This window comes from Aethalodelphis obliquidens, unplaced genomic scaffold, assembly GCF_003676395.1.
Source record: "Aethalodelphis obliquidens isolate GAN/ISIS:26980383/991018 unplaced genomic scaffold, ASM367639v1 scaffold98, whole genome shotgun sequence".
NCBI lineage: Eukaryota > Metazoa > Chordata > Mammalia > Artiodactyla > Delphinidae > Aethalodelphis > Aethalodelphis obliquidens.
The window spans coordinates 2,355,111-2,369,394 of NW_020838042.1; the positions used below are offsets into that span (position 1 = coordinate 2,355,111).

The 14,284-nt window shown below is 35.7% G+C and overlaps 1 protein-coding gene across 3 annotated transcripts in view; it reads right to left on the reverse strand.

The window, feature by feature from the left end:
• The window catches only part of DMD (dystrophin), a 2,234,319-nt gene that overhangs the window by 1,469,486 nt on the left and 750,549 nt on the right, over window positions 1-14,284 (reverse strand). For all 3 annotated transcript variants that reach the window (XM_027096086.1, XM_027096084.1, XM_027096085.1), the window contains exons 14-15: window positions 8,188-8,289; window positions 7,951-8,058 (exon numbers count right to left, since the gene is read on the reverse strand). In XM_027096086.1, coding sequence (XP_026951887.1) covers window positions 7,951-8,058; window positions 8,188-8,289 — 210 coding nt within the window. The remainder of the gene's footprint in view (window positions 1-7,950; window positions 8,059-8,187; window positions 8,290-14,284) is intronic.

Here is a 14,284-nt window from a genome sequence, read left to right on the forward strand (position 1 = left end):
ACTGCAGAGCAGAACAAAGAAAAAAAAGAAGGAAAAGAAGACAGGACAGTCTCATAGACCTCTGGGACAATGTTAAACACACCAACATTCGAATTATAAGGGTCCCAGAAGAAGAAGAGAAAAAGAAAGGGACTGAGAAAATATTTGAAGAGATTATAGTTGAAAACTTCCCTAATATGGGAAAGCAAATAGTTAATCAAGTCCAGGAAGCACAGAGAGTCCCATACAGGATAAATCCAAGGAGAAACATGCCAAGACACATATTAATCAAACTATCAAAAATTAAATACAAAGAACAAATATTAAAAGCAGCAAGGGAAAAAAAAAAACAAGTAACACATAAGGGCATCCCCATAAGGTTAACAGCTGATATTTCAGCAGAAACTCTGAAAGCCAGAAGGCAGTGGCAGGACATATTTAAAGTGATGAAAGAGGAAAAACCTACAACCAAGATTACTCTACCCAGCAAGAATCTCATTCAGATTTGATGGAGAAATTAAAAGCTTTACAGACAAGCAAAAGCTAAGAGAATTCAGCACCACCAAACCAGCTTTACAACAAATGCTAAAGGAACTTCTCTAAACAGGAAACACAAAGGAAGGAAAAGACCTACAAAAATAAACCCAAAACAATTAGGAAAATGGTAATAGGAACATACATATCAACAATTACCTGAAATGTAAATGGATTAAATGCTCCAACCAAAAGACATAGACTGGCTGAATGGATACAAAAACAAGACCCGTGTATATGCTGACTACAAGAGACCCACTTCAGACCCAGAGACACATACAGACTGAAAGTGAGGGGATGGAAAAAGATATTCCATGCAAATCAAAAGAAAGCTGGAGTAGCAATTCTCATATCAGATGAAATAGACTTTAAAACAAAGACTAATACAAGAGACAATGAAGGATACTACATAACGATCAATGGATCAATCCAAGAAGAATATATAACAATTGTAAATATTTATGCACCCCACATAGGAGCACCTCAATACGTAAGGAAAATACTAACAGTCATAAAAGGGGAAATCGACACTAACACAGTCATACTAGGGGACTTTAACACTCCACTTTCAACAATGGACAGATCATCCAAAATGAAAATAAATAGAGAAACACAAGCTTTAAATGATACATTAAACAAGACGGACTTAATTGATATTTATAGGACATTCCATCCAAAAACAACAGAATACACATTTTTCTCAAGTGCTCATGGAACATTCTCCAGGATAGATCATATACTGGGTCACAAATCAAACCTTGGTAAATTTATGAAAATTGAAATTGTATCAAGTATCTTTTACGACTACAACACTACGAGACTAGATATCAATTACAGGAAAAAATCTGTAAGAAATACAAACACATGGAGGCTAAACAACACACTACTTAATAACCAAGAGATCACTGAAGAAATTAAAGAGGAAATAAAAAATACCTAGAAAGAAATGACAATGAAATCACAACCACCCAAAACCTATGGGATGCAGCAAAAGCAGTTCAAAGAAAGAAGTTTATAGCTATACAAGCCTACCTTAAGAAACAAGAAACATCTCAAATAAAAAAACCTAACCTTACACCTAAAGCAATTAGAGAAAGAAGAATATAAAAACTCCAAAGTTAGCAGAAGGAAAGAAATCATAAAGATCAGATCAGAAATAAAAGAAAAATAAATGAAGGAAACGACAGCAAAGTTCAATAAAACTAAAAGCTGGTTCTTTGAGAAGATAAACAAAAGTGGTAAACCATTAGCCAGACTTATCAAGAAAAAAAGGGAGAAGGTTCAAATCAATAGAATTAGAAATGAAGAAGGAGAAGTAACAACGTACCCTGCAGAAATACAAAGGTTCATGAGAGATTAAGACAAGCAACTATAGGCCAATAAAATGGACAACCTGGAAGAAATGGACAAATTCTTAGAAATGAACAACCTTCCGAGACTGAACCAGGAAGAAACAGAAAATATGAACAGACCAATCACAAGCACTGAAATTGAAACTGTGATTAAAAATCTTCTGACAAACAAAAGTCCAGGACCAGATGGCTGCACAGGTGAATTCTATCAAACATTTAGAGACGAGCTAACACCTATCCTTCTCAAACTCTTCCAAAATATACCAGAGGGAGGAACACTCCCAAACTCATTCTACTGGGCCAACATCACTCTGATACCAAAACCAGACAAAGATGTCTCAAAGAAAGAAAACTACAGGCCAGTATCACTAATTAACATAGATGCAAAAATCCTCAACAAAATACTAGCAAACAGAATCCAACAGCACAATAAAAGGACCATACACTATGATCAAGCGGGGTTTATCCCAGGAATGCAAGGATTCTTCAATATACGCAAATCAATCAACGTGATACACCATATTAACAAACTGAAGGAGAAAACCATATGATCATCTCAATCAATGCAGAGAAAGCTGTCAACAAAATTCAACACCCATGTATGATAAAAAACCCTCCAGAAAGTAGGCATAGAGGGAACTTTCCTCAACATAATAAAGGCCATATATGACAAACCCACAGCCAACAACGTTCTTAATGGTGAAAAACTGAAAGCATTTCCACTAAGATCAGGAACAAGACAAGGTTGCCCACTCTCACCACTCTTATTCAACATAGTTTTGGAAGTTTTAGCCACAGCAAGCAGAGAAGAAAAAGAAATAAAAGGAATACAAATTGGAAAAGAAGTAAAGCTGTCACTGTTGGCAGATGACATGATACTATACACAGAGAATCCTAAAGATGCTACCAGAAAACTACCAGAGCTAATCAATGAATTTGGTAAAGTAGCAGGATACAAAATTAATGCACAGAAATCACTTGCATTCCTATACACTAATGATGAAAAATCTGAAAGAGAAATAAAGAAAACACTCCCATTTACGATTGCAACAAAAAGAATAAAATATCTCAGAATAAACCTACCTAAGGAGACAAAATACCTGTATGCAGAAAATTATAAGACACTGATGAAAGAAATTAAAGAAGATACAAATACTAGGAGAGGTATACCATGGTCTTGGATTGGAAGAATCAACATTGTGAAAATGACTCTACTACCCAAAGCAATCTACAGATTCAATGCAATCCCTATCAAACTACCAATGGCATTTTTCACAGAACTAGAACAAAAACTCCAGCGTTTGTATGGAACCACAAAAGACCGTGAATAGTCAAAGCAATCTTGAGAAAGAAAAATGGAGCTGGAGTAATCAGGCTGACTTCAGGCTATACTACAAAGCTACAGTAATCAAGACAGTATGGTACTGGCACAAAAACAGAAATATAGATCAATGGAACAGGATAGAAAGCCCAGAGATAAACTCACACACATATCGTCACCTTATCTTTGATAAAGGTGGCAAGAATAAACAATGGAGAAAAGACAGCCTCTTCAATAACTGGTGCTGGGAAAACTGGACAGCTACATGTTAAAGAATGAAATTAGAACACTCCCTAACACCATACACAAAAATAAACTCCAAATGGATTAAAGACCGAAATGTAAGGCCAGACACCATCAAACTCTTACAGGAAAACATAGGCAGAACACTCTATGACATAAATCATAGCAAGATCCTTTTTGACCTACCTCCTAGAGAAATGGAAATAAAAACAAAAATAAACAAATGGGACCTAATGAAACTTCAAAGCTTTTGCACTGAAAAGGAAACGATAAACAAGACAAAAAGACAACACTCAGAATGGGAGAAAATATTTGCAAATGAAGCAACGGGCAAAGGATTAATCTCCAAAACATACAAGCAACTCATGCAGCTCAATATCAACAAAACAAAGAACGCAATCCAAAAATGGGCAGAAGACGTAAATAGACATTTCTCCAAAGAAGATGTACAGATTGCCAACAAACACATGAAAGAATGCTCAACATCATTAATCATTAGAGAAATGCAAATCACAACCACAATGAGATATCATCTCACACCGGTCAGAATGGCCATCATCAAAAAATCTACAAACAATAAAGGCTGGAGAGGGTGTGGGAAAAGGGAACCCTCTTGCACTGTTGGTGGGAATGTAAATTGCTACAGCCACTATGGAGAACAGTATGAAGGTTCCTTAAAAAACTACAAATAGAACTACCATATGACCCAGTAATCCCACTACAGGGCATATACCCTGAGAAAACCATAATTCAAAAAGAGTCATGTACCAAAATGTTCATTGCAGCTCTATTTACAATAGCCCGGAGATGGACGCAACCTAAGTGTCCATCATCAGATGAATGGATAAAGAAGATGTGGCACATATATACAATGGAATATTACTTAGCCATAAAAAGGAACGAAACTGAGTTATTTGTAGTGAGGTGGATGGACCTAGAGACTGTCATACACAGTGAAGTAAGACAGAAAGAGAAAAATAAATACCGTATGCTAACAGATATATATGAAATCTTAAAAAAAAAAAAAGGAAAAAAGTGGTCAGAAGAACCTCGGGGCAAGACGGGAATAGAGATGCAGACCTACTAGAGAATGGACTTGAGGATATGGGGAGGGGGAAGGGTAAGCTGGGACAAAGCGAGAGAGTGGGATGGACATATGTACGCTACCAAACGTAAAATAGATAGCTAGTGGGAAGCAGCCTCATAGCACAGGGAGATCACCTCGGTGCTTTGTGACCACCTAGAGGGATGGGATAGGGAGGGTGGGAGGGACGGAGATGCAAGAGGTTAAGAGATATGGGGACATATGTATATGTATAACTGATTCACTTTGTTATAAAGCAGAAACTAACACACCATTGTAAAGCAATTATACTCCAAGAAAGATGTTAAAAAAATAATAATAGTAAAATAAAATCCATTGTTTTTAGCAAAGAAAAAAAACCTATAGAAAATTAGTAACTCTGGAGCAAAAAATGCATGATACAAGTAAATATTTGGTAAAATGGTATGAATTCAACCGGGGAGATTTATTTAAGATTAGCTTTAAATAAATGATTTAATTATTATGATGTATAATATATCATATCAATACAGACATAAATAGATTAACTTACATAATGTTATGAAATATTATTTACAGTAGACCTTTGTTTTATATTAGAGTTAACATCAAGTTAGCATTTACTAGAATTGATGAAAAATCAAAAAGAAATTATGCAATATTTTATTTGAAATATCAAGCTCTTAATATTTGATTTTCCTCTCCCTTACTGGAAAATAACAAAATTCACAGTGGAAGAGAAGCTTTGGAGATCTTTATTAATCCCATAAGGTTCAACTCAAACTGAAATTTCTCAGTGAAGCCTGCTGTCTTCTTATTGCCAAAGTTCATTAATTCCTCAAAACACACAACACAGGCACTATAATCAATGCCATTTGGTTTGCTTTAATGTTTTTCTTGTTTTCCAACCTAGGGTATAAGCCCCTTCTATGTGAGCATAATCATGTCTTGTGCTTCTCTTCATATTTCTCAGAGAATCTACTTAAGTTTTCTTTAGACTCATTAGACTTATTAAACTTAAGTTTACTTTAGAATTATACTGTTCAGAACTTTATGGAACATTTACAGGTACTTCTTAGTGCTACCTTTTAATTTTTAATGAAATCTTATTCCAGGTATGCTATACTTTTTCAAGAGTACAATTCTGTTTCAAAAAACAAAGTTGAAACTTTACCTATATATTATGAAATTAATGTTTCTATCTCTCCAAAATTCATATTTTGAATGCCTAACCTCCCAATGTGATATTAGGAGGTGGAGTTATGGGGAGATAATTAGGCTTAGATGAGGTCATGAGAGTAAGGTCCCCATGCTAGGATTTAGTGCCCTTATAAAAAGAGGAAGTGGCACCAGAGCTTCCTCTATCTCGCTATGTGAGGATACAGCAAGAAGGTGCTGTCTGGAAGCCAGGAAGAGGGCCCTCACCAAGAACCAAATCTTCCAGCACCTTGATCTTGTGCTTCCCAGCTTCTAGCACTGTAAGAAATAAGTATCTACTGTTAAGCCACCAGTCTGTGGCATTTTGTTATAGCAGCCCAAGCAGACTAAGACAGGAACTGGGACCAAGAACTGGTGCACTCTTGTAACAAATACCTGAAAATGCAGAAACAGCTTTGGACTGGTTAATGGGTAGAGGCTGGAAAAGTTCTGAGGTACATGTTAGAAAAAGCCAAGATTGCCATGAAGATACTCTAAAGGGTAATTCTGGTGAGGACTCAGAAAAGAGAAGAGCTGGAAAGAAAGTTTCCATCTTTTTAGAGAATACATAAATAATCATGAACAGAATGTTGGTATAAATATGGATGGTAAAGGCCATTCTGATGAAGTCTCAGATGGAAATAAGGAACATATTGGACAAAGGAGACAATCCTTGTTATAAAGTTGCAAAGAACTTGACTGAACTGTGTTAATGTTCTAGCATTTTGTGGAAGGTAGAACTTGAGAGTGATGAAATTGGGTATTTACTAAGAAATTTGATGTCTTTAGGAGATATCTAAGCCAAGTGTGGAAGGAACAGCATGGTTTCTCCTGAATGCTTATGGAAAAATCCAAGAAGAGAGAAACTGATTGAAGAAGGAACTGTTAACCAAAAAGGAACCAGAACTCGTAGATTTGGAAAATTCTCAGCCTATACATATTACAAAAAATGAGAAAGCACAGTTCAGAAGAGAATAGTAAGGGTGTGGTTGATTCATCATTTGATAAGGATATTAGTGTGGGTGTGAACCAGAGACCTAATCAGCCATCTCATCAGAAGCCCGGGATACAGATGGGATTATACCAGCAGAAACTGCCAGCTGGGATTAATGGAAACAAAGAAAACTGGATGGATTGAAGGAAGGCTGTGAACATGTGCTATTTCTCAAGAAGAGGGAACAATAATATAGGCTGATTCAGAGATCATCAGAGCTGCCACCCCCACCACAGGCCCAGGAGGCGGGGCTAGTTCCTCCTGGGCTTCAAAGGGTGGGGCCACCCCTCAAATTTGGGATGCCCCCACCCAGTGCCTCAGGAGCAGCCACCACAGGGAGTCCTGTAGGTGGGGCTGCTGCAGAGAGCCATGGGGGCAGGAAGTGCCCTGTGAAGCTGAAGAGGCAAGGCCACCTTGTGGAATCCTGGGGGTGATGTTGCCACTCCAGTGGTCCTGCAGTGCAGAGCACCATTCTAAAGCAGGTTATTCTCATACCTTAAGATCTAATGGAATTGTTCTTACTATGCTTTAGACGTATTTGGGGCCCGTCACCCCTTCCTGCTTTCCTATTTCTCCCTTTTAGAATGGGAATGCCTATCCTATACCTGTCACACCACTGTATTTTGGAAGCACATAACTAGTCTGGTTTCACAGGTTCACTGCTGGACAACTCGGCCTCAGGATGAATTGTACCTAGAGTCTTATTCATATCTGATTTAGATGATGATGAGACTTTGGACTTTACACTGTACACTGTAAAGATGATGTTGGAACCAGTTAAGACTTTTGGGGCTATTCGTACGGAATGAATGTATTTTGCATGTGAAAAAGACATGAATTTTGGGAGTCCAGGGGTGTAATGATATGGACTAAATGATTGTGTCCCCACAAAATTTATATGTTGAAATCCTACCCCCCATGGTATTAGGACATTGGGCCTTCCTTTGGGAGATAATTAGGTTTAGATGAGGTTATGATGGTGCAGCTCCCATGCTGAGATTCATGGCCTTATAAGAAGAGACAGAGACACTAGAGTTTCTCTTTCCACTATGTGAGGACAGCAGCCCCAGCTCACTACAACATTATACCTTTCCCTATTTTAATTAAGAAAAGTAACAATATGGTATAATTGAATAGACTGATCTAAGCAAGAACAATGAATATTTCATTTAAGATTTGAAGGAACAGAAAGACCAAATAATGATGTTAGTATAAGCTATTGGGTTGTTTTTTTAAAAAAGACTATTGAAAGCTAAAAAATACATACAGCCAGTTTCTGAAGACTTGATAACATTTCACTTTGCTCCTTAAAGCCAGTTGTGTGAATCTTGTTCACTGCATCTTCTTTTTCTGAAAGCCATGCACTAAAAAGGCACTGAAAGAAATCAAATAATTCCAAAAGAGAAAAAAAATAATTATTAAAGTACATCATTATATTTTTTCATTTATCCATTTAATATCTCTCCATGTCTTTCACTGATATAATATCCCCCACATGAGTCACCTGTTCTTCAGTAAAACGTTGCCATTTTAGAAGAATGTCTTGTAAAAGAACCCAGCGATCTTCTGTCCACCTACAGATGTTTGCCCACCGATCTCCCAGTACCTGGGGAAGAGAAAATCCACCACAACATTAGCAAACAATTAATTGTTAACTGAATTTTATTAAAAATGGCATGAATGATTTATAAAAGTATCTAACTTTGAGCCTCCTATTTATACCAGGAGTTGTAAAGAACACCCTGCCAGCTTCTGCTTATAATAAGATAAGCATTGTGCGTTTCATTTGTTGTTAGATTAGTTCACTCTTTCTTTCACCTTACATTGAAAAGCAAAGATACTTACAAGAAGTCTGAAGCAGATATTACACCACTATTTGAAATGTCTCCACAGTAAATGCAAGCAAAAATATAAATGCAGAATTAAAAGAGGATTTTTCATTGATAATATGTAAAATGTGTATCTCTCTTAGGTCTGAAAATACATCCCAAAGAATAAAAGTCTGACTACTAAATAAGATGCCGAAAAAAGACTTTCATTTGAAGCAATCTTGTATAATTTGAATTGCTTAATGTCCTGATTGTAGAAGAAAATTAGTAGTGACTTAACATCATATCCACATGTGAATTTTTAAAGTTAACTGGATTATTATTACAAAGTATTTAAATTCACTATTTCTCTATTCTAGTAAGAAAACTGTAATATTTCCTGAGTAATAGCTACCCTATCTTTAGCATGTCACTAACATCTATATGCACACACTGTTTTAATATGTAATATAAACCAAGCACCAATGGTTTTTAGGTGGAAAAAATATGTTGTGATGATTTCTGTGTAAAGGGAGTGTTTTAAGAAAAGAAATATATCATTAATTTCAACTCCATTAGGATGTACTTCACAGCCAAAAATTTCAGCTTTTTTGACTTTCTCATAAATAATAGAATTATTTTCCCATAGATATTGGATCTCTAGACCTAGAAGTATCTCAAAATATGGACGTCTTATTTTGTATAGAATTAGAGCTACAAAAAATGTTTGTAACTCATATTTTTTACAAATATACTCAAGTATCTAAGATAAGCCTGATCATAATTTCTACCTTACTTGATGCTACATGTTTGGATTGATCCACCTAGAAAATTTTGATATATGATTCAAATAATACATGTGTAATAAGCATCATGGCAAAATCCATCTATTCCTAATTAATTCAGAGACCTACCTAATTTTTTTTTAAAATGTGTTTAATCTACCATCTTTTCAAAAAGGGAGTCTTATACATGGGTAAGGAGTAGGCAATAAACATTTTACTACAATATTAAAATGATCACGGACTCATATGCAGCTCAGTCACAGATGAGTTTTCAATTTTTCTTCAGAAATGTCAATAAAAATGTTATTGCTTTCAGCATAATGTAACTAATTTTTGTATTTTTTACAGTTTCATTCTCTACTCTATTCCTTTTGAATTACGTTAGTTACGGCAGAAGCCATAGCACTGGAATAGCGATGCAAGATACCCACAGGGAATGTGCTAACATAACTCAATGAATTCAATATTAGCCATTTAATTATTACAATCAAACATTTGGGATTTTTTTCCTAAAACATATTTTAAGTTCTTTTAGTGAACTTCCTAGTTACCATGTCAGGATGCATCAGATAAAATGGCATGTAACATACCTGTTAATGGATTAATTGTGAAAAAACTAGCTTCAAAGAGAGAAAATCTCACTCCTTAGCCATAAACTACACCATCTGCCTGATTTTATGATTCAGAAATAAAAGGCTAAATTGTGGGATGTTTATTGCAGGGCTCCAACCTAAGGGGAGATGGGTGTCAAGGGGGTAAGAGATAAACTCATACTGTAGGTAGCACCACCTTCATAAATGAAAGAAAATCAACTAAGGCGTCCAAATAGGTATAACATCTTCTCTCTAGTGCTACAAGACACACAAAGGTAGTGTCCACTAAAGTAGCATCTTAGGTTTGTAATCTCATAGATGGACGCTTATAATTTATTAATTTTAGTAGGACATCATATAAAACAAATCCACATAAAGACCTCTATACTAGATTGCTTAAGATTAAATTTATAGAAACTCCAAAATATATTGTGATACACTATATACTACAGTTTTTTTCATTACATGAATGAGTTATAAAAAACAATAAATATTATTTTAGGTACAGAGTCAACCTAGTTAAAACAACTATTTTAAGAATATTATTTCCATCAACAGATGAACAGATAATGAAATTCTGCCGTTTGCAACAACATGGATGGGCTTGGAGGGCATTATGCTAAATGAAATAAGTCAGAGAAAGACAAATACTGTATGATATCACTTATATGTGTACTCTAAAAAATACATAAAACTAGTGAATATAACAAAAAAGACGCAGACTCATAGAGAACAAACTACTGTTTACCAGTGGGGAGAGGGGAGGGGCATTACAGGGGTAGGGGATTAAGAGGTACAAACTATTAGGTATAAAATAAGCTACGAGGATATATTGTACAAAACAGGGAATATAGCCAGTACATTATAATAAATATAAATGGAGTATAACCTTTAAAATTGTGAATCACTATGCTGTACAACTGTAACTTACATAGTATTGTACATCAACTATACTTCAATAAAAAGGAAGAAAAAAAGATTGGTATTAAAAGTGACCTTTGGGGCTTCCCTGGTGGCGCAGTGGTTGAGAGTCCGCCTGCTGATGCAGGGGACGTGGGTTCGTGCCCCAGTCTGGGAAGATCCCACATGCCGCTGAGCGGCTGGGCCCGTGAACCATGGCCGCTGAGCCTGCGCGTCCAGAGCCTGTGCTCCGCAATGGGAGAGACCACAACAGTGAGAGGCCCACGTACCACATTAAAAAACAAACAAACAAAAAAGTGACCTTTGTATTCAAATAATCATAATAGATAACTGATAATTCATTGAAGCAGGTTTATAATTCAGCCAATATTTAATTTAACTAATAGTTAATGATAAGCTCCAATTCAATCATTCACCAATCGTGAATTTATTTAAGCAACAAATATTTATTGAACATAAACTATGTGCCCAAAATTAATAGAATAAAGATGTTATGGACTGAATTGTGTCTGCCTAAAATTCATATGTTAAAGCCCTATTGCCCTCTACCCCAGCATGTGACTGTATTAGAAGACAGGACCTTGGTAGGCAGGGCCTTTAAATAGGGCTTTTAAGTTAAAATGAGGCTGTTAGGGTGGGCTCTAATTCAATCTGACAAATGTCCTTGTAAGAAGAGGAAATCTGGATACACAAAAAGACACTAGGGATGTGTTAGCACAGAGGAGAGACCATGTGCGGACAAGGAGAAGGCCGCCGTCTGCAAGCCAAGGAAAGAGGCCTCAAGAAACCAAACCTGTCAATACTTTGATCTTGGACTTCTAAACTCCAGAACTGTGAGAAAATATATTTCTGTTGTTTAGGGTACCCAATCTCTGGCATTTTGTCATGGCACAGCTAACAAACTACATAAGACAAATTTAAAAGAGGCTGATTCCATGGCACTGCAAAATGTCTCACAAAACTAAAGTTGTTACAGGTAAAGATGTACATATTACAGTGGGAAAATTCTAGAGAATACATTTCAATTACTAGAGTAAAATGAATTTAAGTTGTTCAAATGGAGCAGAGTTTTAATAATGTATTGTGACAACTTCTCAAATACAAATATGCTATCACTTTGTGATTTTGTATCTTATGTGGGGAAGATAAAAATATCTAGAGCCAAACCACTTGGATTCAAGTCTTAGGTCAATCAATTGCTTGGATTACCAATGTGTGTATATCTTTTCAAATTATGAAAACATTTTAAATCCATAACTTCTTGTAATAATACCAGCAATTCTTTCTCTCTCCCTGCTCAATGAAATCAAGTGGCTTTTTCAAGAAATTTATGGCTAAATAATTTAATGTCTCTCAAAGAAAATAATCATACCAACCACTTAAAGAATTGCTTCAAATATTAAACAAGATCATGTATTGAAAAGCAGTTTTAATTTGAACTGAGTTATACAAGTGTCGGTGGTTATTTACATTTTGCTTGATCATAGTATTTATATCGAACCTTCTATGAACCACCAAGGTGAACTATTTTACTCACTCTAGAAAAGTACTTATTAAATCTTTACAGATAGACCTTGGTGGATCTGTAATCTATCTAGAATTCTATCTAGATTTCCAGTATATATAGAATTCCAGTATATTCTTTTTTAAACATTTCCAACACAAGGGAGCATACATATCCTTCAGTAACACATTCTACTGCTAAATCTATCTTACTCTCAGAACAATCTCAATGAACTGAATCTAAGTCTCTTCTGTTACAATGTAGGCATGGTTCTTTTTACTGGTCTCAGTGAAATTAGATAACCGAATTAGAAATTGCTTGCTCATATGCTGTACATGTCTGCCCACAGGTAGATTTTTGCAATGCCATATGCACAAATATAAATAGATGTACACAGTGCTTGAATTCATAGATTTACCTGTTTATTGCTTAGAAATGCTGACCTGAATTTGAATTACAAAGGATGGAACTAAGCAATTGTTGGATTATCAGTCAGCTTTTATAATCACTCAGAGATGCTAGTTCCTATCACTGCCTGAATGGATGTAACCACACTGTTAGACAAGTATAAGAGATTGGATCAAATGGAATTGACAGGAAGCTAAAAGTTTTTTTTTTTAAATCACTATATTAGGATTAGAAATCTCTTCTCTAGCGAAAAAAAATCAGTCTTTCTCTGAGTTTCCATTTAAGTATATGAATCCCTTGAGCTTTTCGGAATAATGCATATTTTTGTAAGCTAGGTAAACACTATGCACATAAATGAAAAATGAATTATAATGTCTCATGAAGTGATAAGAAGAAATTAATTTGTATTTATGTCCCCATTTTGTCTCAGCAGTAAGAGAAGCAAAAGGTCAGTTCACTTACTCTAACACATTTTCATGGACTAAATCACAACTCCATTATCATCTAGGCTCACATCCGCAATGGGGAGGATTTTTCCCTCCCATTTAATTCACATCTCATATTGTTATACATGCCAGGGACATTTCTCATCTAAATTCATTTGTTTGGTTGAGTTGTTTTTTCAAAGCAAAAGTGAAAAATGGCTATCAAAAGAACATTTGGATAAAAGCAAGTAAGGAAAATTTGACAAGCCTGAGAGGTAAAACTTAAGTACCTTGACCCTTGAATTTATTGAAGCCAGTGATAGAAAGTGAAAGCTAAACTGCACCCAGCAAGATTGGCATTAAGAGACAAAGTGTCCCCAAGAGTATGTCCACTAAGGAAGAAACAATTATGTGCCATGGACCACACAATGCAGCAGCAACTGAGATTTATAAGAGAGGGAGGCAGCAGGCAGCAAGCAACCCATCTCCTTTTATTGTAGTTTCAGACCCTGAAATGTACTCCTCAGCTAAATGAATTTTATGTGTAATGAGCCATCTGAAAAATAATTTATTTCTTGCTCTTTCTTTCTTACTTTATAAACAACTATACAGTTAAAAAGGATTAGCAACTTCATCTTACTGACGGTGAAATGGAAATAACATCAAATAACGTGTTGAAAGAAATAAAGCACCCATTATGAGGCTAGAAATGGGGCAGAGTATTACTGACTAAAGTTTAGCCAAGTCTATGATTTGGCTAAACATGTTTTTACATGTATTTTACAAACTACTAACTGAAGCAGTATACTATAAAATCATGTGCCTTAAAGGTTCACTGTCTAACATATGGTCCAGGGTGGAAAAACATCTTGTGATGTATTAGGAAACACTTATTGGAGGTTTCTCTGAAAATATCATGTTTACTTCTGTTTAAATGATCCTGTAATAACTCCTGACTGAATTCAAGGAACTCCTGTCACTTCTAATGGTGCAGTTTACAGATGAGGAAACTGACACTCAGATGGGTTAAGTAACTTATCTAAGGCCAGAGAGGACAAAGGATTGAGTATCTGGGATTTGACCTCAGATCTGTCTGGCTACAAGTCCATGCTCTTTCACGATGCCATTCACTCAATAGAGCATTCAACATAAAATAT